At 33.6% G+C, this 26,758-nt stretch overlaps 1 protein-coding gene across 6 annotated transcripts in view; it reads right to left on the reverse strand.

Annotated features, from left to right (window-relative positions):
* The window catches only part of LOC143071085 (solute carrier family 23 member 2-like), a 73,538-nt gene that overhangs the window by 36,501 nt on the left and 10,279 nt on the right, over window positions 1–26,758 (reverse strand). For 2 of the 6 annotated variants that reach the window (XM_076245170.1, XM_076245167.1), the window contains exon 2: window positions 14,317–14,354. In XM_076245170.1, coding sequence (XP_076101285.1) covers window positions 14,317–14,336 — 20 coding nt within the window. In that variant the 5' untranslated portion in view covers window positions 14,337–14,354. Of the gene's footprint in view, window positions 1–1,659; window positions 1,681–1,753; window positions 1,843–2,327; window positions 2,459–14,316; window positions 14,355–22,863; window positions 23,208–26,758 lie in introns of those variants that run through there. The other 4 variants (XM_076245169.1, XM_076245172.1, XM_076245174.1 and 1 more) reach the window with 4 other exon arrangements.

Here is a 26,758-nt window from a genome sequence, read left to right on the forward strand (position 1 = left end):
TTTCTAAATGCGGTCTGATTTTAAGTAATGGCGACTAAGTTAGATTGACTGGAATATGATTTGCAATGAAAATAACGCTTACATAAAAAGTCTGACACCTGACCTTGTACATGTTTAAATCTATAGTCTGACCTCTGACCTCTGAAAGGTTTGAATCTTTTGTCTGACCCTCTATATAGGCATAAATACGAAGTCTCAACCCTGACCTTGTAAAGGTTTAAATCTATAGTTTGACCATCTTAAAGGCATGAATACGAAGTCTGACCCCTGACCTTGTAAAGGCTTAAATCTTTAAACTGACCCTCTATACAGGCATGAATACGAAGTCTGACCCCTGACCTTGTAAAAGTTTAAATCTTTAGTCTGACCCTCTATACAGGCATGAATACGAAGCCTGACTCCTGAACTTGTAAAGGTTTTAATCTTTAGTCTGACCCTCTATACAGGCATACATACGAAGTTTGACCCCCCGACCTTGTAAATGTTTAAATAAATAGTTTGACCCTCTATAAACGCATAAATACGAAGTCTGACCCCCTGACCTTGTGAAGATTTAAATCTAAAGTCTGACCCTCTATACAGGCATACACACGAAGTTTGACCCCCTGAACTTGTGAAGATTTAAATCAAATTGTAGCAGATACAGTGGGATAACTAAAAAAAAACTGAATCAAATTGTAGAGATTAATCTGATTCCCACAAAAGACCAAAGCTAACAGTACAGTTTATAGTCTGTTCCATATATAAGACTAAATCTAACTGTAATCTTTACATGTATAGTGATCTCTATGAAAGCTTGGTGTATATTCAAGTCTACATCCGGCTGTACAGTTTATAGCTTGGTGTATATTCAAGTCTACATCCGGCTGTACATTTTATAGCTTGGTGTATATTCAAGTCTACATTCGGCTGTACAGTTTATAGCTTGGTGTATATTCAAGTCTACATCCGGCTGTGCAGTTTAAAGCTTGGTGTATATTCAAGGTTACATCCGGCTGTACAGTTTATAGCTTTGTGTTTATTCAAGTCTACATTCGGCTGTACAGTTTATAGCTTGGTGTATATTCAAGTCTACATCCGGCTGTGCAGTTTAAAGCTTGGTGTATATTCAAGTCTACATCCGGCTGTACATTTTATAGCTTGGTGTATATTCAAGTCTACATTCGGCTGTACAGTTTATAGCTTGGTGTATATTCAAGTCTACATCCGGCTGTGCAGTTTAAAGCTTGGTGTATATTCAAGTCTACATCCGGCTGTACAGTTTATAGCTTTGTGTTTATTTAAGTCTACATCCAGCTGTACAGTTTATAGTATAATCTCATAAGAAGACAAAATCTAGCTGTACAGTTTATAGCTTGGTGTATATTTAAGTCTACATCCGGCTGTACAGTTTATAGTCTGGTCTCAAAACACAAAATTTAACTGTACAGTTCATAGCTTGATGTTTATTTAAGTCTACATTCGGCTGTACAGTTTATAGTATAATCCCTAATTACAAAATCTAGCTGTACAGTTTACAGCTTGGTGTATATCAAAGCTTATAGTCTAACTGTACATTTTAAAGTCTGATACGTATAAAAGACTAAATCTAACTGTACTTTTTATAGCCTGATAAAGGCATATATCTGTGTATAATATAATTAATGAAGTCATACTTACATCTTAACTTAACACCAAAGTATCGTATAAACATGAAAATATTCCTTTCCTTACAGTGTAAATAATGTAAGTAAAAACATATATATATACTCACAAATATGATCAATATAACCAGATGTTCATACTTGCAATTAATTTCACACTAGTATACTAATACACCTTGTAACCGACAACAGATTGTGAAATGTCAGTCATGTTTTACTATTTTATTGGACATATGCAGGTGAAAAATTAAACAATCAGACCATTGTATGACCAAAAATAAAAATAAATTTAAACCGGGCAAAAAAGCAAAACAATTTTCAAATGCGGCTCCAGTATACTTCTGAAATTTCAAAAATGTACTTTGCTGGCTTTAGTTAGTTTAAAAATGTACTTTGCGGGCTTAGTTTTAAAATGTACTTTGCCGGCTTAGTTTTAAATAATAATGAATGCTTTTCAGCATGCATGTCAAACATAACAGATACCCAACAAAGAGGTATGTTTCATTCTTATTCTGTGAGTTATAGTATACAAAGCAGACCCTTCTACAGTGGCCACCGCAAGACCCTTCTACAGTGGCCATCGCAAGGGCTTTGTCTAATCTGTTTATTGTATCTTTATACAATTTATTATCAACATTTTCTGTCTTATATTGATATTAATAAGTAAAGAAAAAACTATCTTACCTTTTACGTGTTTGTCTAGTTAAATACCAGTTGCTATTCTGTTGTTAGTATTTGAGAAATGTGATTTAAATATTTATAAGATATGCGTGATAATATTAAGCTACGACGCATCACATAGATTTTCAAACATTTGTTAACATTAAAGGGTCCTGAACGTGCATATAACAAACATATTAAAGATGTAGTGTCTACGTAGAGCATTTTACAGGTAAATAATAATTCGACATCAATTTAGTAATAATAATTATTCATATTGATAAACTTTTGATTTAATAACGTCCTATGTTTTTTATGATTTTGTCATAATGAGGAATTTGTTGAAATAATTATTACTAAAGCGTCATCAATGAGAATTGTGACACTGAATTAATTGAATCATATACGATTGCAATATGATTTGTTTCTGTTGAATGAAAACAGTGTTACTGTATGACAAAACAAAATGTCCTGCTGATATGTTTTGCTTCCCCAAGTTTTTGTCTATATCCATTATAGTTTTCAAGATAATAAGGATATATTAAATATAGTGGGTTTCAATTATGATTCAAGGACAACAATAGTTTACTCTTGTTAAAAGTAGATTGCCGTTTTGACTAAGTTGTACATGTAAATAGTTTTTGCTGTTGAAAAATCAGTATATATATCTAGTTTTCATGATTGTCAATAAAGCGCAATAACTCATACAGAAGTCGGCAGACAATTTCGACCATATTATTGTAGATATTTTTTTCTGTGTATTTATTTCCTATACGGGTTATCTCTGTCCTCTATAGTTTGTCAAAATAAATGTAAGCTAGTTCAAATAGTTGGTCAAGGGAAATAACTCCTTTCATTGAGTCGACTGCCGATTTCCGTCGTGTTTACTTATAAGTAAATCAAATCTTTGTGATCAATCGTTTATTGAAAGTTTCTCTCTATATAATAGTTTCCTAAAAAAGCATAAATGTGTAGAAATCGTCGTTCAAGGGCAATAATTGTTTTTTCTCCATTAGTTGTCTTACAATTGGTAAACATTGTTATTTCCGGTATAAGCGTCCAATAAGAATTGTCTAACAATTGCTTGCAATAGCCTTTCAGACCAGGTGTGCTCAAATAATCTTCAGATAGGTGTGCTCAAATAATCTTCAGATCATTTTGACTTTTGGGAAATATTATGTCAATAAACATACAATCGTATGTGACGTCATACAATATACAGTGACAAAACAAGTCGTACAATCAAAAACGACTAAACATATACAATATAAAGTGACTTAAAACAGGTCGTCCAATAGAAAGTAACTAAAATCAGGTATCACAATATGAAGTGACTAAAACAGGTCGTACAAACTAAAATGACTAAACCCAGGTCGCACAAATATAAAGTGACTAAAACCAGGTATCACAATATGAAGTGACTAAAACAGGTCTCACAATAATAAGTGACAAACAACTGTGACAGGTCGAACAATATAAAGTGACTAAAACCAGGTCTCACAATATAAAGTGACTAAAAACAGGTCGTACAAACTAAAATGACTAAAACCAGGTCACACAATATGAAATGACTAAAAACAGGTCGTAGAAACTAAAATGACTAAAACCAGCTCGCACAATATAAAGTTACTAAAACCAGGTTTCACAATATGAAGTGACTAACCAGATGCTCCGCAGGGCGCAGTTTTATACGACCGCAGAGGTTGAACCCTGAACGGTTGGGGCAAGTATGGACACAACTTTAAGCTGGATTCAACTCTAAATTTGGATTGTGATTAAATAGTTGACACAGCATAGGTTTCTGACACAGAATGAATGTGGTCTAATAAACTTAAAATTTGTTTTTTGCCTTTGAACAATTCACTATGCTGTTAAAAATTAATCCTCTCAAAAAAATGTTTGAAGAAATTTTCTTTTTATTTATGAAATCTGAAATGAGAAAAATTGACCCCCCCCCCAATTTTTTTTCACATCCCCCTTTCCCTTATTCCTAAACTGATCTCAATTCAAATTACTAATGGAGTTTGCAACAATAACTACTCATTTAAATACATCATAAAATATTAAAATGTAAAAAAAGTGCACTACTATTCTGGACAAAGAAAGATAACTCCAATTGAAAATCTCTTGCTATTGCGCAATATTGTGCAATTAGATATTTCTTGCTATTGCGCAATACTGTGCAATTGAAAATAATTGCTATTGCACAATACTGTGCAATTGAAGATTTCTTGCTATTGCTGAATACTCATGATACTGTGCAATTGAAAATATCTTGCTATTGCACAATACTTAATATAATAATTTTGGATCCTAATTTGGACAACTTGAAAACTGGGCCCATAATCAAAAATCTAAGTACATGTTTAGATTCAGCATATCAAAGAAGCCCAAGAATTCATTTTTTGTTAAAATCAAACTTAGTTTAATTTTGGACCCTTTGGACTTTAATGTAGACCAATTTGAAAACGGGACCAAAAATTAAGAATCTACATACACAGTTAGATTTGGCATATCAAAGAACCCCAATTATTCAATTTTTGATGAAATCAAACAAAGTTTAATTTTGGACCCCGATTTGGACCAACTTGTAAACTGGGCCAATAATAAAAAAAATATAAGTACATTTCTAGATTCAGCATATCAAAGAACCCCAAGTATTCAATTTTTGTTAAAATCAAACTAAGTTTAATTTTGGACCCTTCTGACCTTAATGTAGACCAATTTGAAAACGGGACCAAAAATTAAGAATCTACATACACAGTTAGATTCGGCATATCAAAGAACCCCAATTATTCAATTTTTTATGAAATCAAACAAAGTTTAATGTTTTACCCTTTGGGCCCCTTATTCCTAAACTGTTGGGACCAAAACTCCCAAAATCAATCCAAACCTTCCTGTTATGGTTATAAACCTTGTGTTTAAATTTTATGGATTTCTATTTACTTATACTAAAGTTATGGTGCGAAAACCAAGAAACATGCTTATTTGGGCCCCTTTTTGGCCCCTTATTCCTAAACAGTTGGAACCAAAACTCCCAAAATCAATCCCAACCTTCCTTTTGTAGTCATAAACCTTGTGTCAAAATTCATAGATTTCTATTTACTTAAACTAAAGTTATAATGCGAAAACCAAGAAAATGCTTATTTGGGCCCTTTTTGGCCACTAATTCCTAAACTGTTGGGACCAAAACTTCCAAAATCAATCCCAACCTTCTTTTTGTGGTCATAAACCTTGTGTTTAAATTTCATAGATTTCTATTCACTTAAACTAAAGTTATAGTGCGAAAACCAAAAGTATTCGGACGACGACGACGCCGACGCCGACGCCAACGTGATACCAATATACGACCAAAAAAATTTCAATTTTTGCGGTCGTATAAAAACAGGTCGCACAATATAAAGTGACCTAAAACAGGTCTTACAAACTAAAATGTCTAAAACCAGCTCGCACAATATTAAGTGACTAAAAACATGTCGTCCAATCTAAACTGACTAAATCAGGTCGTCCAATAGAATGTGACTTTGACCAGGTATCACAATGTAAAGTGACTAAAAACAAGCCGTACACTCTAAAGTGACTAAAAAAAGTCGTTACAATTTTTAACTAAAGAATACTTACACAGGGATTGTCTCTTAGTTGTACATCAAATGAGTTCATTTTTATGTGATGTAACATTATAATAAAGTCCGTAAAGGTATTCATAAGTTAAAAAACAATAAACAACCACGCATTAACTGATTCCTAACGAATTTATAAAATATGGAAAAAATAAGTTATTACCTTCATATGTCAATTTATTTAATAGGATTTTGTCATCGGGTGTCTTTCCAGATTGCTGGAATATCTGATGTACCACACTTATACATAAGAATGGTGATATCAATTGTTGTGATAATTACAGATGCCTAGGTCTTACAAGCTGCTTCGGAAAACTTTTCACTTCTTTATTACAAACTAGACTTAATGGATACCTAGATGATTATAATCTATATAACAAATTTCAAGCCGGATTCACACCAGATTACTGTACAACTGATCATATATTTACAATAAAGACAATACTGAACAAATATATCTTTTAACACAAAAAACAGATATATGCCTGTTTTGTAGACTTTTCCGGGTGCGGGAATTTCTCGCTCCATTGAAGACCTGTTGGTGACCCTCTGCTGTTGTTTTTTTATTTGGGCGGGTTGTTGTCTCTTTGACACATTCCCCTTTTCCATTCTCAATTTTATTTGATTTAATTTGACATGATGGGTTATTTGAAAAACTTTTAAAACTGGGAGTCAAAGGATATTTTTTCCAATTACTTCACAATATGTATAATAATGCAAAATTTGTTGTAAAAAAAGATAACACTATTCCTGAGTCATCTAAATTAGGAAAAGGTGTGCGACAAGGCGATGGCTTAAGCCCCCTCTTATTTGATCATTTGATTCAATTTTCCCCGAAGAATCATGTTTTCCGGTGCAGCTTACAGACACTAGAATGAAGTGCGTATTGTATGCTGATGATTTACTATTACTATCTGAAAACAAAGAAGGTCTCAATCCTGTTTAAATTCTCTAAAAACATACTGTGATAGATGGAAGATGAATGTCAATTTAAATAAAACAAAATTTTTTTTTTTTTATGATAACAAAGAAATTGAAATTGTTGAGAAATATAAATATCTGGGTATTATCATTTACCTTAATGGAAATTTTAAACATGCTGCAGAACACTTATATAAACAAAGCCTAAAGGCACTTTTTTCTCTGCATTCTAAGACATTTGGATTCAATACTATAGATCATAAACTAAAATTAAAACTATTTGATACTCTTATAAAACCCATCAGTACTTATGGGTCTGAAATATGGATTAATGACTACAATATAAAACACTCAAATATTGATAAATTACCTTTTGAAAAAATTCATAATAAATTCTGTAAAAATATTTTAGGAGTTCACAAGAAAAGTTCAAATATGGCAGTGAAGTGTGAATTAGGAAGACAACCTACTTTGAATCATATACTAATCCTAGCCCTTAAATATTATGATCGACTTAAACAGCTTCCATCTGACAGATTGCTTAGTGAAACATATAGATTAGATCATTCATTATTTATTGATGGACACAGATCTTGGCACACATTTATCTCGAACTCTATTGAAAAATATAATTTAATAGACAATAATCTCAATTTAAAGAACTTAAAGGAAAATATTAATAACCAACATTCTATAAATAACACTTTACATAATCTAGAAAAGTATGCCAGTATTTATTCAGAAGAATTTAAATTACAACATTATCTATAGTATAAATGTTCTCCTAATATAACAAGAAATCTTACAAAATTAAGAATTTATTTTAGTTCCCACCCTCTTTTGATTGAAAAGGGTACATATTTCAGACCAAAAATTAAAAGAGAAAACAGAATATGCTTGAACTGCAATCAAATAGAGGATGAAAAACATCTCCTTATTTATTGCAAAAAAATTGAAAATTATAGAAAACAACTATTTAATCAACTAAATATTAATTCACAAGATTTGCGCTCTGAAAAAGTTATGAAAACCATTATTAGTTTAAATAACCAACAAAATATTGATGATACAAAAAAACATATGCCATTATATACAATAATGCTTGAATCTTTGTAATTTTATTCATTTAACCTTGATTAGGTATTTTGTCATACATAATATATATTTATTTATGTGATGTAATATGATGTTAATGTGGGGGAAGACATCATTATACTTGTATTGATTTTCCTGATTTAATAAAAACTTGAAAACTTGATATTTATATAATTGCTGGAAATAATCCGTGTGGTTTCAACAACAAGTATAATACACACAAGTTTGATGTAGTGCATTTATAATTTGTCACGTACTCCTTAATCATTATTTTTCTTGTGACTTTTACAGGTTAAAATATTTAAAATTAATTTCAATACAGTCAAATGTGAAATTGAAAAGTATATGTAAGAGTCAAGATATCTACATGATCTTCACTACCTTTTAAGGGGTAAAATTTGAGATATTTACAGCTCAAGAAATCAGTTTTTTATAAAACTTCATGGCTTTGCGGTGTAAGAGGATACAAACATACGGTAAAACGTGTTAAAAAGACTTCATGGCTTTGGGGTGTTAGAGGATACAAACATACGGTAAAACGTGTTAAAAAGACTTCATGGCTTTGCGGTGTAAGAGGATACAAACATACGGTAAAACGTGTTAAAAAGCAAAGAAAAAAAAAAGAATTGTTTTGTGTCGATTTTATTCAAGATGTTATAAAGAATCGTATTACATTAATATTTCCCACAAAAAATTCGTATTTAACATATGATAATTAACAAAATTCATCTGCATGTATAATCTATACAGGACTATTTCTACAGGCAAGTGTATCTTTTATCATCTATACAGGACCATTTCTACATGCAAGCTTATCTTTTATCATCTATATATTAAGAAGTCTACAGTGCATTGAGTAATATAACTTTTTAATTTCATCCATTACAACATTTGTAATTCTCGTTCTTAATTCACTGTAATGTTTCTCACTAATCGTTAATAAATAACAACCAATCTATTAGCGAATACCTAGAGCGTAGGAAACTAAATAAAAAAAAACGTAACCGTCAATCGATGTCTCTATTTGTTTCCCCATCAAAACTAAATGAATAATTAGGTATTGTACATTATACACCCGTTACTTATAACAATAAATAATTCCTTATAAGTGATTTGAAACTGTCATACTTCATATAACTTTGTTACATTGTAATAAGCTGGTTGTAGATGTCTCAACTTTCTCAAATACAAAATTACATTTGACTGACTTGGTACCGTAAAGACTATGCATCAACGTGTTTACTGTCAAACTTAGTAGGTTGAAAGTACTGACTTGGTAACGCAATCTAATTAAAAACCGATCCGTCTCATCGCTCCCGTTTTCTGATATGTCGCGTGCGCGTATCAGAAAACGGGAGCGATGAGAGATTGGTTTTTAATTAGATTGTTGGTGCCGTAAAGACTATGCATCAACGTGTTTACTGTCAAAACCTAGTAGGGTGAAAGTACTGACTTGGTACCGTAAACGCAAACATATCGTATTATCGTCAATTTTGTTTCTTCTCTCTGTCTGTTATGATAAAAATATGGCAGCTAATTAATTGCCGTGATTTAAGCCGTAGTTTGTCGCTTATCACCTTATAATAATTACATAAGATGTATGTTTCATTATAATACGTTATTTTGATTGGCTACACTGCAATCTCACGTTATTCCTTAATCAACTTCATTACACAATAAAATTTATCATTCATGACCCCAATAAAGTGCACAGGTAAATTAAATAAAAACCTGAAAAAATCGTGTTTTCATGATCCTAACTAAAAAAATGTAATTATAAGTATTGAATTCTTCTTTTTGTAAATTCCTAGGGTTGTAAAAGCGTTGACCGTGCGCACATTTTTAGAATGAAGCACGGAAACAAAATGTACTTAAGTCAACGTTTTTATACCCCAATGAAGTTACAAAAAGAAGCATTCAATTCTTAAGTAAACAACTCACAAAGAAGCATGGATATTGAACACGTGTATAACATGTTCAATTAGATAGTAGTTTATTTTAAACATAGATTCAGGAGTAAAGCGATCATCGGATTTTTACGAGACGGGTCACGCTAAGGTCACTTGTATAGTGAAAAAATGTCGGCGAATTGCTTCCTGGAAGCAACCAATTAAAAAAATACACTTCTAAATTGTTCAAACAATTGCATGTTACCCATATATTCCATTTTAGACATAGCGGCTATGTTTTTTTGACGAACAAGGAAATAAAATTACAAAATTTATACTAGATACTCTGAACTTCGTTCAATCCGAGTTTGACTGAAATTGATTCAGCAGTTTCAAAGAAGAAGATTATTTTAAAGTAAGCAAACTATTCGTTCCTTCTTATGTTGTACTGTTACACCACTGTCACAGATTAGGGGGTAGGGATCCCGCTATGTTGTACTGTGACACCACTGTCCCATGTTAGGGGGTATGGATCTCGCTATGTTGTACTGTTACACCACTGTCCCATGTTTGGAGGTAGGGATCTCGCTAACATGTTCTTATGTTGTACTGTTATACCACTGTCCCAGGTTAGGGGGTAGGGATCCCGCTAACATGTTTAAACCCGCCACATTCTGTATGTGTATGTTCCAAGTCCGGAGCCTATCAAGACATAATCTCTTTTTTTGCATTAGAAGTAGACAGAGCATATCATAGGGAACATGTTTACTAAGTTTCAAGTTGATTGGACTTCATCAAAAACTACCTCGAACTATTTCAAACACTTTAACTTGAAGCAGGACAGACGAACGAACGACCGGACGAACGAAAGAACGGAGGCAAAGACCAGAAAACATAATGCACATAAATGGGGCACAAAAATTTTGGAATTCAAAATGGGGGCTTCCTCTAAATACAGACCAATAAATTGAGAATATAAGTCTTCATGATCAAATCTGTTTTATAAAGATATTTCTGTAATTCAGTGGTTGTCGTTTGTTGATGTGTTACATATTTGTTTTTCGTTCATTTTTGTATATAAATGAGGCCGTTAGTTTTCTCGTTTGAATTGTTTTACATTGTCATTTCGGGGCCTTTTATAGCTGACTATATGGTATGGGCTTTGCTTATTGTGGAAGGCCGTACGATGCCCTATAGTTGTTAATTTCTGTGTCATTTGGTCTCATGTCGAGAGTTGTCCCATTGGCAATCATACCACATATTTTTATAAACGAAGAAATTGTGAAAAATTGTCTTTAAAGGGCAATAATTCCTTAAGGAGTTGACAATTTGTGTTGTATAAAACTTATTTGTAGATCTTACTTCGCTAAACATTTTTGCTGTTTACAGTTTATCTTTATAATTAATAACATTCAAGATAATAACCAAAAACTGCAAAATTTCCTTAAAATTACCGATTTAGTGGCAGCAACCCAACATTGGGTTGTTAGATTCATCTGAGCTAAAACACTTAGTGTAATCAAAAGTCTGTATACATAATTAACCATTTGTGTTTAAAGGGAAATAACTCAATTACATAATCAGTACCACTTTTGAGGCTGTCAAGAGCCTGAATCGCGCACCTGTTTTTCAGAGAAGATTTGTAAATGTAAGCAAATTTGAACAAATTGTGAAAAATTGTTAAAGCTTTAGGTTTTGAGACATGAGCCAAAACTGCATTTGACCTCTGTGTTCTATTTTTTGCCATGGCAGCCATGTTTGTCGATCGATCAAAACTTTGGATATAATTTATACACTAGATACCCTAAGGAACATAACCAGGGGTGCTACTTAAACAAGTGATTTCAAAATCACTCCTTTGAGTGATTTTGGCTGTGAAATATTTAAAAAATTTTGCACAGACTTTTCAAAATCACTGAAACAAGTAATTTGAGAAGTTAAAATTTAATCACTTCAATAAGTGTTTTTAACAATTTTTGGATAATTTTCACACAAGCTTGATTTTTTTATTGGTAAAAAGACCAGAATTCCATTGAAAAAACAACTATGTACATGCAGAAATTGTCATTTGCTTGATAAGCCTGCCAGTTTTTACAGTTTATTTGAATATGCAAAAACTAGAATAATTTGTAGATCAGGACATAACTTCAAAATAAATCATTCTAATTCTAAAGAAAACCAATCAGGTCACCTAATATTGTTGACCTTTGTCTGATAGTAAGAGTAGTTAATGAATATTTGATTACAGAACAATTCCCAAGGGTATTTTTAAAAGCTTTAGCGCACTAACTTACTGCCCAAGCGCACTGGTGAAACTGATATATAAAGATAAAGGGATAATTGATTTATGTACGAAAATTACAGAAAAGTGTGTGAAAATATGGAAAATCACTGAAATTAGCATTTGAAGATCAAAGAAAACACCAAAATCACTTAAATAGGTGATAACTGAATAAAAAAAATCACTGAAATAGGTGATAATGAAATCACTTGTTTAAGTAGCACCCCTGACTGATAACAGCTCAAATTAAATTTTCAAAATGATTGGGAGAAAATGTGAGATTTTTATTTACAGAATCAAGGCAAATTGAACACTTATTTTTCATTTAAAAGGTCATTTGACTACGAAAATTATTTAGATTTAAAGCCCCCACAAAAACATTTGTTAACAAAATACAGACTCAGTAATCACTGTTTAAGAATAGAAACTGGCAGACATGATCGAATTACCAATGTATGTGGTAAATATAAAATATTACCTCGACATGAGAGGATATGCATATATTGTAATTCAAATTGTATTGAAAATGAAATGCACTTTCTTCTGGAATGCTCCTTTACAATAACCTCAGAAGAGATGTGACTGATTATATCAAAAAATACCCCAGTTTATATAATTCAAACAGAAAAGATCTTTTTTCATGGATAATGATTAATGAAGATAGCAGATTTTTATCTATTTTATGTGCATACCTCGATAAAGGCCTGCAACTTAGAAAATCATAAAATTAGTTAACTTAAATACTCTAAAAGATATCAAAATTATCTCCCTTTGACCACTGATTCTTTCCTCATGCATTTGAATTATTATTTTATGTTTCTTTAATCACTCTGTAATTTTTATGTCATGTTATGCTCTTAATGGGCCCTTTAATTTGGAAAATAAAAATATTGTATTGTATTGTATTGTATTAAGTTAAAGTTTAAAGGTATTTGGCCACGTTGTTTCAGAGGGGGGAGATTTTTAAATGTTAGAAAACTTGATGAACAAATTATGTAAAATTGTCCTTAAAGGACAATACCACCTTAAGGGGTCAATTGACAATTTTGGTCATATAAAAGTTTTTTTGTAGATCTTACTTTGCTGAGCATTATTGCTTTTTACAGTTTATATCTATCTATAATAATATTCAAGATAATTACAAAAAAACTGCAAAATGTCCTTTAAACTTCAAATTTAGTGGCAGCAACCCAACAATGGGTTGTTCGATTCGTCTGAAAATTTCAGGGCTGATAGATTTTGGCCAATTACATAATTTCACCCCGGTCAGATTAGCTCTAAAAGCTTTAGTTTTTGAGATATAAGCCAAAAACTGCATTTGACCCTTATGTTCTATTTTTAGCCATGGGGGCCATGTTTGTCGATGGATCAAAATTTCGGATACACTTTATAAACTAAATACCCTAAGGAACATTTGATTTAAGTTTGAAAGTATTTGGCCCAATGGTTTCAGAGGAGATGATTTTTAACGACGACAGACGACTCACGCCAAGTGATGGCATAAGCTCACATGGGCTCTTCGGGCACCTGTGAGCTAAAAAGAGCGACAACTCAACTACGAGAAAGGTTAAATCTTGAAAATTGAACTTGCTCTTAATTTAGTCACAGGAAACGCATATCTCAAATTGTCAATTGTCAAAGCGTTTTCATGTAAATTAACGGACATTGTTTGGAAGCTGCCCGCCATACATCCCGAAACCAATAACCGATGATTTCCCTCGAAAATCCGGTAGAAAATTTAAGATGATCGTGTGGATTCTGATCCACCTTGTTAAAAAACGAATAGAGATTTACACATGCAACCGTCGAAGTTTCTTGTACTATAAAAAGAAACGGATTCTTCATTGAAAGTATATTTAATAAGCTTGCTCGGAAGTATGAATGTTATCACATGTACATGTATTGTATTGTATTTCATACATGTTTTATTTAAATTTACACATAGTTCTGGCACACATTTATAAACAAACAAGCACATCTATATATATATATAATTCATAAAATTATGGTGTTAAACACGTTTTTAACTGACACGAAGTGCAGTAAACACAGTACATTATATGATTAATGATGATTATGAATACACTTTATTAAGTTTTAGAATCTGAGAGCCAATCAATGCAATTCTACTTAAAAATCTTTAAAAAAATAAAGTTTACATTTTATGATGGGGTACGTAAAGCAATTCATTCATATTCTGTACTTACATATCGTCTTCTGGGAACATTTTTCTCTCTATGTCGTCCTGAAAACATGAAAACAAAAATTAAACAATGTACTAAAATAGAGTTTATTGTTGTCATTTCATGATAAATTACCTGTACAACAGTTACATCACTACATGTATCATACTTTATATACAGATTTCTCCCTGCGTTTGCTTCATTCATAGGTACGAATCTTGAAGTTGTCAAATTCGATTGGAAATTGATAATTAAGACGTCTATATATCAATTTACTCTGTCGAACTGAGGAGAGAGGTAGAAACATGCGGCAACGTCTAGTCGGAATGGGAACGTTAATCTGGTGCACGAAGAAGTATGAAAGTATAAAAGTAGATACCAATGAAGGCAGTCTATGGAAGAAGCGATTCGATAAAAACTTTTCTTATATCACATAGCGATATTGTCTAATGTCAATTGTAAATATGCAGACATTCCATGCGGAAAATGTTGTTTTCGGCAACGAAAAATAAATAAAATACTTACTTTAAAACTTATTGTTCAAATATGAACAATTGAGTCTAAATATACATTCAGAAGTTAGTTAGAAGCAAACGTTTATTTCCGTGTAAAATTTGAAGTGCTGTGTTTTTCTTATATAAAATAATATACAAATGCTATTAGTTCTAATATCAATGCGATACTTTTAAAATATTATAGCGGTGTTTTTGTTATTATATCAATATTAGTACTTATTAGTATTAATATTTGACTGCTGTACCCATATTTTGACAATTTTACCTATTATGTCTGTTTTGTTCACGCATCGTTGTAAATATGACAGAATTTGATGAGACTGTCATACACGTGAGAGGTTTAGCGCTATAAAACCAGGTTCAATCCACCATTTTCAAAATTTGAAAATACCAGTACCGATATGACCGGTACCGATATGGGATTTAATAAACAATGTCGTCATCAAATAGCTAAGTATCAAACCTGTTGTTCACATATAAAACATTTAGCAAATTTTATAATGAATGCTATTAGTTCTAATATCAATGCGATACTTTTAAAATATCATAGCGGTGTTTTTGTTATTATATCAATATTAGTACTTATTAGTATTAATATTTGACTGCTGTACCCATATTTTGACAATTTTACCTATTATGTCTGTTTTGTTCACGCATCGTTGTAAATATGACAGAATTTGAAGAGACTGTCATACACGTGAGAGGTTTAGCGCTATAAAACCAGGTTCAATCCACCATTTTCAAAATTTGAAAATACCAGTACCGATATGGGATTTAATAAACAATGTCGTCATCAAATAGCTAAGTATCAAACCTGTTGTTCACATATAAAACATTTAGCAAATTTTATAATGAACGCACCGAAATAATATATATTTGATATGCTCGAAACGCACGCATGGATGACTTTCTTTATTGATAACAATGATACTAACTAGTGACAAAGATGAATCATACTGTCCTCGTTCAGATTGATTCGACAAATCTGACCTGTACTTTTGAATCTCCCTTTTTTATACAACATAGACCGTTGGTTATCCTGTTTGAATGGTTTAACACTGGAAACTGTTTGGTTTCTATATAGCGTGGTGTTTGCTGTGAGCTAAGGCTCCGTGTTTAAGGCCCTACTTTGATCTATAATGGTTTGCTTGATACAAATTATTACTTTGTTGGAAAGTTGTCCCATTCGAACTCATGCACCATCTTCTTATATCTATAAACCTTTAAAATTTCCCCTATAAATAACTGCTTTCCAGTCCTCCAAAAACGTCATTTGGGTGCTGAATCTTTTGTAAAGTGCAATATGAACTAGCACACTTCTAACGGTAACGACAATTATGATGGTACAAGACCGATTACGTCAATAAAAATACAAAATAAACAGCACTGGACGATCTAAATTTATAAATAAAGAAAAGATATATACACATTTCTAAAGTCAACAGACATTTACATCTTATTTATTTGTTTTCTAATCATTTTTTTTTAGTATTTATTGATGAAATGAATTTATAACAAGCGATACGGATTGTTATTTTGCCACTAAGAAATGTTCGCGTATTCATACGATCGGTTACTAGTCAAAAACGAAAGTCAAATCTCTGTGACAACAATACATCAGAATGCCCTCACGGTTTTCGCGATGTAAAAGAGCGTCCACGCCGCGAGCTGATTATGTTCATAGAGATCTCGATTTACCAACGGGAAAAGTCTTTGATATCCAAGAAGATCTGTTTTCCTTCTCAATAGTTTCATTTCTATGGTAATAATAAATACATTTTCTGTTTGACAAGATTTTTGATTTTCGTTGTATTTGAAGTTGTTCAATTTATAGTCTGAGGCTATTCAGTTGGTATCTTAAAAGTTCGGGACATCAGCATTTGTACATTTTAATTTGTATGGAATATTTATTTTACCATTTGAATATTCTTTGTTATTTGGAGCTGTATTGGATTGGATTGTTTGAATGAATGTTTTTTTTTTAAGTAATGATATTTTTTGTCTATTTCCATATTACCCATGTAGATAGGCTATAGCAGTGTGACCTAAAGGGTGAATCCCAGGATAAAGGGGGTGTCCAACCATATGTCCCCCTTCAAATGCAATGATCGGCCAAAAAAGGGGATTTCCACCCCCCGGATCCGCCACTGGACCTATAATATAATCTAATAGGTGGGTAGACTATTCAAATCCGCCATTGCACCATCACTTCAAATAGAATTAGTCGGTTAAACCATGTGATTGAAAACAATAGACTGAACAGGTTGTTAACACTTTTAACTATCAATAGGATCAAGCAACATTTTCGAAATGATTAGTTCATGTAAGCGTTAATTTTGTTACAGATACGAACTTTTAGTGATATTGATCCCCAAACATTAAGCCGGCCATGAATTAAGTTTGTGAATAATGTTTGCGGTTTTCTTGACATGCATTGTGACGTGTCATCGTATTCATTTTATATTAGAAAACTTTAGCATTTATATTAGAAAAGTATCGCATTCATAATTTTTTTTATATTAAAAAAGTATCGCTATGATATAAGATAAACATCGCATTGATATACTAAAATATAGCAGTATCTTTGACTTATAGGTGATTTTGGCTTAGCAAACAATTGAATTCATCTCAATTGCATTCCACTGAATTTGCTACATGATATTTATTGAATGTGTACATCTATAAATGATAAATCGTGCAGTAATGTTTCTTTTATTCAACAATTCAATTTTCTCGTTATTTAAAATACACCTTGCTTGTTATTACATACAATAATTCATGGAAATTATACAGCAGACGTATGTCGTGTTAAATGTCCCCCTGTTTTAAGAAAAGAGTCATTACTTTATACAGAGAAATTTGCCTTTCTTCGTACAAATGCTAACATTCGTCTGAAATTTCCCACAATGCAACTCGTTGATATTATATGTTATTCAGGTCTCGGACAGGGTATATACTGTGACATTCCCAGCTTAGAGTTTATATCCCCTGAGCCGACTGAGATATCAAGGACACTTAGGTAGGGGGATATAAAAGTAGATATTAAGGAAGAAGGATATACAAGTAGATAAAAAGAAAGGGGGATATAAAAATAGATATCAAGGAAGGGGGTATAAAAATAAATACCTAGAAAGAGGGGATATACAAGTAGATATCAAGAAAGGGAGATATACTATTAGATATTAAGGAAGGGGGATATAAAATTAGATACCTAGATAGTGGGATACAAAAGTAGAAATCAAGGGCGCAGTTAAAATATAGATAACAAATAGTCAGTAATTAACAATTAATAATCGTTTAGGAGGCGCTATAAACAAAGTTGTAACATAAATTATATTTTTTCTTTTGATGTTTTAATACAATAATTCGCTTAAAAATTGTGTTTACGGAAAACCATGGTATATTAAATGCAAATTGATGTTGTACCATACTTTGCTAATTAAATATGCAACTCAACTAGAATCTAAAGGAACGAAGGCGGAGCTTAGCCATGGTACAAAATATTCATGTTCATGTTATTCCATGATTGAAAGGACCAAAATCCTGAATTAAATAAATGCGAATACTTTGGGAGTGTGAGCAATTCATTTTTGTGTAGCCTCAGTTGTGATGTAAATCAAAATCGTGTCAGGATACGTCGAATGTAAAAGTGTAATTAACGATTAAGATTAGAGGTCTTAATACATGTAATATATAAACGGAAATTTTTAGTGGTTAGCTTATCATTAATATTTGATATTTAACATTTTTGCTTACTGTTGTAACGACACAGGCATTATAGAATAAGATGTGTAAGTCATCATAGTTATTTTGAACATCTATTTCAGAGCCTAGATGGTCCAGTAGTCTAGCGTCGGGCACAATGCAAGGATATTTAGTGTCACGATATATCAGTAGCATGAGTTCGAATCCCGGCAAGGGAAGAACCAAACATCTGTAAATTTGCGTCAATTTACAGATCTAGCATTGTTGGGCTGTTATTTAGACGAATTGTATATATTCTATTGTATCAGATATCCTTGTTTAATAATTCCTGCGAGAAGGTAACACCTTCCGAAACGAAAGCTTATTTTTATAAGATTTAGTTAGAGGCGGGGATAAGGTGTCTGCGCAACGCTTGGCGGTGTTTTGGTAGAAGTTAGAAATAAAAAGAACAGGTGGCAGCCCCGAATGGGGAGGAAGTGACAAATCAGTTCTACTCTAACATCGTTAGGTTGATTTGCTATCCACTTTATATATATACAAATTAACTTGTCTACTATTACAAAAAGTTCACATGAAAAATTTATAGATTTAAATTCATATAAGTTTTAGTCCAAGTTTTTTGTTTACACAGTGTGACTTGTGATATAATGTTGGAAACATAAGATTCAAATGATACCCTAGTAGACCCTGCATGAGTGACACCTGTCATCTTATGATACCCCAGTAGACCCTGCATGAGTGACACCTGTCATCTTATGATACCCTAGTAGACCCAGTATGAATGACAACTGTAATCTTATGATACCCTAGTAGACCCTGCATGAGTGACACATGTCATCTTATGATACCCTAGTAGACCCTGCATGAGTGACACCTGTCATCTTATGATACCCCAGTAGACCCTGCATGAGTGACACTTGTCATCTTATGATACCCTAGTAGACCCTGTATGAATGACACCGGTCATCAAAACCTAATAGACCCTGCATGAGTGACATCTTAATTTAATGATACCCTAATAGACCCTGTATGAGTGACCCCTGTCATCATATGATTACCTAGTAGACCCTGCCGCTGGTTCACTACCCCTATGTCTCGCTTTCTGTGGCAAAATACGCAGGTTCGACAAAAATGTTGCCAGGACCCGTGAGAAATTCAGTAAAATACAAACATGATACGATGATATGTGAAGAAACTGAGTCAATTACAGACATGCTCGGGCCTGGTGAAGAAACTGTGTCATGGTGACGAAACTGTGTCAATTACAGCCATACTGCAAGAACCCGTGAATAAACCGAGTCAATTACAGATATATATGCTGCAAGAACCCGTAAATTAACTGAGTCGATACGTACATGCTTCTAGAATCCGCGAGGAAAATGAGTCAATAGAGAAATACTGCCGGGTCTGATGAAGAAACTGAGTCAATAACAGATTTGCTGGCGTGCCTGATGAAGAAACTGAGTCAATTACAGATATGCTGCGGGCCTGATGAACAGATGAAGAAACTAAGTCAATTACAGACATGCTGCTGGGCCTGCTGTAGAAACTGAGTCAATTACAGACATGCTGCCGGGCCTGATGAAGAAACTGAGTCAATTACAGACATGCTGCCGTGCCTGATGAAGAAATTGAGTCAATTACAGACATGCTGCCGGGCCTGATGAAGAAACTGAGTCAATTACAGACATGCTGCCGGGCTTGATAAACAAACTGAGTCATTACAGTTATGCTGTCGGGCCTGATGAAGAAACTGAGTCAATTACAGACATGCTGCCGGGCCTAATGAAGAAACTAAGTCAATTACAGATTTGCTGTCGGGCCTGATGAAGAAACTGAGTCAATTACAGACATGCTGCCGGGCCTGATGCAGAAACTGAATCAATTACAGACATGCTGTCGGGCCTGATGAAGAAACTGAGTCAATTACAGACATGCTGCCGGGCCTGATGAAGAAACTGAGTCAATAACAGACATGCTGCCGCGTCTGATGTAGAAACTGAGTCAATTACAGACATACTGCCGGGCCTGATGAAGAAACTGAGTCATTCCAGTTATGCTGTCGGGCCTGATGAAGAAACTTAGTCAATAACAGACATGCTGCCGCGCCTGATGTAGAAACTGAGTCAATTACAGACATACTGCCGGGCCTGATGAATAAACTGAGTCATTCCAGTTATGCTGTCGGGCCTGATGAAGAAACTGAGTCAATTACAGACATGCGGACGGGTCTGATGAAGAAACTGAATCAATTACAGACATGCTGTAAAGACCCATGAATAAACTGAGTCAATAACAGACATGCTGCCGCGCCTGATGTAGAAACTGAGTCAATTACAGACATACTGCCGGGCCTGATGAATAAACTGAGTCATTCCAGTTATGCTGTCGGGCCTGATGAAGAAACTTAGTCAATAACAGACATGCTGCCGCGCCTGATGTAGAAACTGAGTCAATTACAGACATACTGCCGGGCCTGATGAATAAACTGAGTCATTCCAGTTATGCTGTCGGGCCTGATGAAGAAACTGAGTCAATTACAGACATGCGGACGGGTCTGATGAAGAAACTGAATCAATTACAGACATGCTGTCGGGCCTGATGAAGAAACTGAGTCAATTACAGACATGCTGTCGGGCCTGATGAAGAAACTGAGTCAATTACAGACATGCGGACGGGTCTGATGAAGAAACTGATTCAATTACAGACATGCTGCCGGTTCTGATGAAGAAACTGATTCAATTACAGACATGCTGTAAAGACCCATGAATAAACTGAGTCATTCCAGTTATGCTGTCGGGCCTGATGAATAAACTGAGTCAATTACAGTCATGCGGACGGATCATGAAGAAAAAGAGTCAATTACAGACATGCTACCGGGCCTGATGAAGAAACTGAGTCAATTACAGACATGCTGCCGGGCCTGATGAACAGATAAAGAAACAGTCAATTACAGAAAGATTTGCTGCTGGGCCTGATGAAGAAACTAAGTCAATTACAGGCATGCTGCCGGGCCTGACGAAGAAACTGAGTCAATTACAGACATGCTGCCAGGCCTGATGAACAAATGAAGAAATTGAGTCAATTACAGATAGATTTGCTGCCGGTCCTGATGAAGAAACTGAGTCAATTACAGACATGCTGCCGGGCCTGATGAAGAAACTGAGTCAATTACAGACATGCTGTCGGGCCTGATGAAGAAACTGAGTCATAACAGACATGCTGCTTGGCTTGATGAAAACACTGAGTCATTGCAGTTATGCTGTCGGGCCTGATGAAGAAACTGAGTCCATTTCAGACATGTTTCGGGCCTGATGAAGAAACTGAGTCAATTACAGATATGCTGCAAGGACTCGTGAATTGAATATCATTAAATAGATCAGAATGATATAATAGGTATAAACTATCTGATCATCTATACTAAACCTACAAAATGCCAGTAAATAATCTCATCATAGATACCAGGACCATTTTGTATATACGCCAGACGCGCGTTTCGTCTACAAAAGACTCATCAGTGACGCTCGAATCCAAAAAAGTTAAAAAGGCCAAATAAAGAACGAAGCTGAAGAGCATTGAGGATCAAAATTCCTTAAAGTTTTGCCAAATCCAGCTAATGTAATCTAGCTATGCCTGACATGCCTGAGGTAGAAAAGCCTTAGTATTTCAAAAACAAGTTAGATCTACTGTAACGTAAGCAAACCAAACTAATTGCAATAAAAGAAAAAAAATGACGTATTTTTACCAGGTAAGAATGATAAGCGAATCAGTTTATTTAAAGCGCATTGGTTTCAAGCTACAGGTTTTTTTTTTTAAGTTGTCTGAATTCGTATAGATTATATATGGACAATGCCGATCTAGTTCGAACCAGCTTCATATTCAAATGATCTAATTATCTTGTTCTCGTCCTTACATCTGTATATTACTGTACTACATGCCACTGGACGTTACACCCCATATCTATCTTGTTAATTATTATGACTATCGTATCAGCCTTGATTTTCTTTGAACATGTTAAATAAAATATTATATTAATATGCTGCTGTAGAAATGATAACAAATGGCAAATAAGTTCCGAAACAAATTTATTTTAAGGATCGAACAATAAACAAAAATTAATAATAATTAAATAAACAGGCATCATAGATTTGTTGTGGTACATTCTTATTATTCCTGATATTTACTAAAAATGACCTGTCGATATATTGACCATCTCGGTATTATACAAGGCTTAAACGATGGCAAGGGTATCAACACTCCGTTAATATGTGTGGTGAAGAAATAGTTTAAAGTAGATAGAAACAATTAATCAATCAGTGGTATAAAAAAATCTTTATTTGTAGTGACTTACCTTGATGGATATTATTCCAGACCAATAAGAATTTTAATAGTTCACCGGAAGACAATGTGAACACAATGCGATCGGAAGTTACACAACCATCACATCGCGTTTCTCAGAATAAAAGGTTAAATGTTATTAAAATGCCCAGTAGTTCGTATTGATTTTCTATTATTAGTTATTTATTTTTATTCATTGTCGTTAACACTATATTTTCACATGAATTGTCAATAAATGAAAAGTAGCTCGATTAGTCGGTGAACAACAAAAAATACACAAGAAAAACATATCCGCGTACAAATCACGTGTATGTAGTTTCCACGTGTTATATTTATTTATATAAACCATGTCGGGACAACATATCCAACATTGTGTGACCGTGACTTTTCTTTCAAGCAGAGTCGACATGCTTCACTAAATGCGTTACACCCTGAGTTAATAATAGAATACTAGATTAGAAGTGCGTACGGACAACTGTCAAAATCATTTCATGTAATTTAAATATCTGATTGTGGGGACCTGGGAGAAAATATGGAATTTCTCTAACTTTTAATGAAATCCATTGAAGCCCCCATTTTGAAAAAAGAAACTAAATTTCACCCCTACCCCAAAATTGATCAAAACCCATATTTTGTCATAACCATGATAACGTTAACAACAAAAAAGGTATGGTATTTCTATATAAAATTATTGAATAGGATGTTGCAGTATGGGAACTTTATCCGGATCATAGCTACATGGGGACAAGGCAATTGTTTTTGCCCTACCATTTTCTTCTCAATATACGGGGGGGGGGGTAGTTTTTTTTTATGGTTTTTTTTTTTTCTTCTTTCTTTTAATTTCCGCAACTAATCATGGCTTACGACAAACAAATGGGCGAATTTTTTTTTAAAAAGTGTATGAATAAAAATATAGAAACTAAGGATTCGGTTAATATGACTCCCCTCCTTTTTTTACACAAACATACATGAATTGGGGATCAATATTTGTGCTCTGGATTAAAAATTAACATACTAAATTTTTACTGCAATATTAACAAATGATTGTTGTATTCCTTTGTATAAACAACAGATCACTTGATTATTGCTCCTGTGTCAATATATTTAGAGGTGGGGACCGGACATAACGAGCCAACGACAACCTGGGGCCTCAGATAAAGCTCAAGTTCTGAACGAGACAACTTAATCTTATTGCTTAACGAATGTCGTTAGGGAAAGGTCTTGACTGTCCTTCGCGTTTTGGGAAATTGTGTGCATTTTTAAGGTATATCTACGTTGACAAAAACTATACACCATAACTTTTTTATAACTGAATCAACAGTCTTATGAGGGCATTTGAAAACCATATTTTTTTTACAAATGTACACCACAAAACATTCACCAATTCTTGTAAAACCAATGAATACTATTTGACTTTTATAAAAACCCAGATTTAACGATATAAGTGAGGTAATCAACCGGAGAAAGGGAAGTAATTCAATGTGAAAAATTAACTGTAAGTGTTAAAGAGAGACGAAAGATATCAGATGGACATTCAAACTCGTACTGACAACGCCATGACTAAAAAAGAAAAAGACAAATAGACAAAAAAACCACACAAGACAAAGTATAGAGAACTATAGACTAAGCAACACGAACCCCACCAAAATAAAAAAGATCTCAGGTGCTCTGGAAGGGTAAGAAGATCCTGCCCCACATGTTGAACCCGTTGTGTTGCTCATGTTATTACAAACCCAGTTAATAGGCTTAATTCGGTAGGTCATAAGTGAAACTACAAGATTTTCTTCATGTTGGCCACGGTTTTTTAACCAATACTTTTGTTAAGAAAATATGTGTCCTAACGATTTGTAAATAAAAAAAAAAGATAAAAAAAAAAAGATAAAAAAAAAGCTGTGTAAAAAGCGTATAATTTTGGGTTTATGAAGTATCTTCATGCAAAGTTTCTTTTCTGCTTTTTCTTTATATACATTTGTACTATGAAATATATTTGTGATTTTGTCGCCCTTCGGTTAATATAGGATATATATATAGAATCCAATATTACTTTTCTTTTTACAAATCTCGATTAAATGTGTGCCTGCAATACAACTTTATTTATAATTATATATGACATTTACACACATTTTACATGCCTATGGCCCATAAGGTATCGCCCCCTGGTGTCAGCTGCCTTTAGGAAACCATAATGCTTTCCTATTTGCTGCTGACACAGGATGAGTCATGGACATGTTTAATTTCTACTTTCTTTTTGGCTAATTATTATATATTTAATTGATCCAACTTTTTGTGTACTATACATATGTGGATATCTATTTTTCTTTTTTTCTTTTTGGGCTGCTTGTTTGTTATCTATATCAACCACACTTGCAATAAAATGCATTAGTATTAAAAAAAAAAACATATTATAGATTCTTTATCTACGTATTCTTTAAGAACTTAAATAGTTCTCGTTTAACTTTTTTTTTTATCTCATTGTTTGTATTGTATTATGAAAAAAATTATTGATGTTGTAATGTTTATGCCCTTTGGGGCCCATAATTGGAAAATAAAATATCTTATCTTATCTTATCTTATCTTATCTTATCTTATATGACTTTTGAAAATTATTTAACAGCTGATTATCAATTATCATCATCTAATTTCCATGTTCTCTTTGTTGATTGGACCAAAATACACTTTAGTACATTCAAATTTCAATCAACAAGACATTTGATAAGATATAAATCAGGAAATAAGGGGGAGTTAATTCGGTTTTTTTCTCCGTGTTCCGTTATGGAAAGATATATATATATATATATGTATGTTGTTTGTGCTATATTTAGACCCCTCTACAACGAAATTTGTTACATACACATGTATAAAAATTGCAGTTTTTATCCAACGCAACCATAGGTTTGAACGTTGTTTTCAATTTAGACTTGTTTATATTTATTTCGTTTGGGCTTGTATTATATTTTCCCTCCCCTTTATGTAAGCCGTTCATCTTATTTCGACTCTTTAAAATTCAAGAGTCTATCCTAAATTGAGGTAAATTAAATGACCCTCCAAACATCCGTAACATCACTGAAGAGACATTAATTGTCGAAATCCGGATATGGTGTAAGTTTAGCACCTCATTTTGTGGTTTACCATCTTTGCCGCAAGTATATTGTTTTCTACTTTGTATTAGATAAGTATAGGACCTATTAGTCAAATGCGTTTTGCGAAAATATATTTTTTCACTCTTTCGGTCTTTTGGAAAATGTTGTTTGTGCTATATTTAGACCCCTCTGCAACGAGACTTATTACATGCACACGTATAAAAATGGCGTTGACATCAGCCTAACAATGTTTTTGTTCTTCCTTCGCCGGGATTCGAACTCTTGCTACTGAGATATTGTGACACCAAATCGCATTGCACTGTGACCGACGCGCTAGACCACTCGGCCACCTAGGCGGAGGATCGGGAGGGTAACATAGCGAAGGATTGGGAGGGTAACATAGTGGAGGATTGGGAAGGTAACATAACGAAGGATTGGGAGGGTAACATAGCGGAGGATTTGGAGGGTAACATAGCGAAGGATTGGGAGGTACATAGCGGAGGATTGGGAGGGTAACATAGCGGAGGATTGGGAGGGTAACATAACAGAGGATTGGGAGGTTAACATAGCGGAGGATTGGGAGGGTAATATAGCGGAGGATTGGGAAGGTAACATAGCGAAGGATTGGGAGGGTAACATAGCGTAGAATTTGGAGGGTAACATAGCAAAGGATTGGGAGGATAACATAGCGGAGGATTGGGAGGGTAACATAGCAAAGGATTGGGAGGGTAACATAGCGGAGGATTGGGAGGGTAATATAGCGGAGGATTGGGAAGGTAACATAGCGAAGGATTGGGAGGGTTGGGAGGGTAACAAAGCGGAGGACTG

This window comes from Mytilus galloprovincialis, chromosome 4 (assembly GCF_965363235.1).
Source record: "Mytilus galloprovincialis chromosome 4, xbMytGall1.hap1.1, whole genome shotgun sequence".
NCBI lineage: Eukaryota > Metazoa > Mollusca > Bivalvia > Mytilida > Mytilidae > Mytilus > Mytilus galloprovincialis.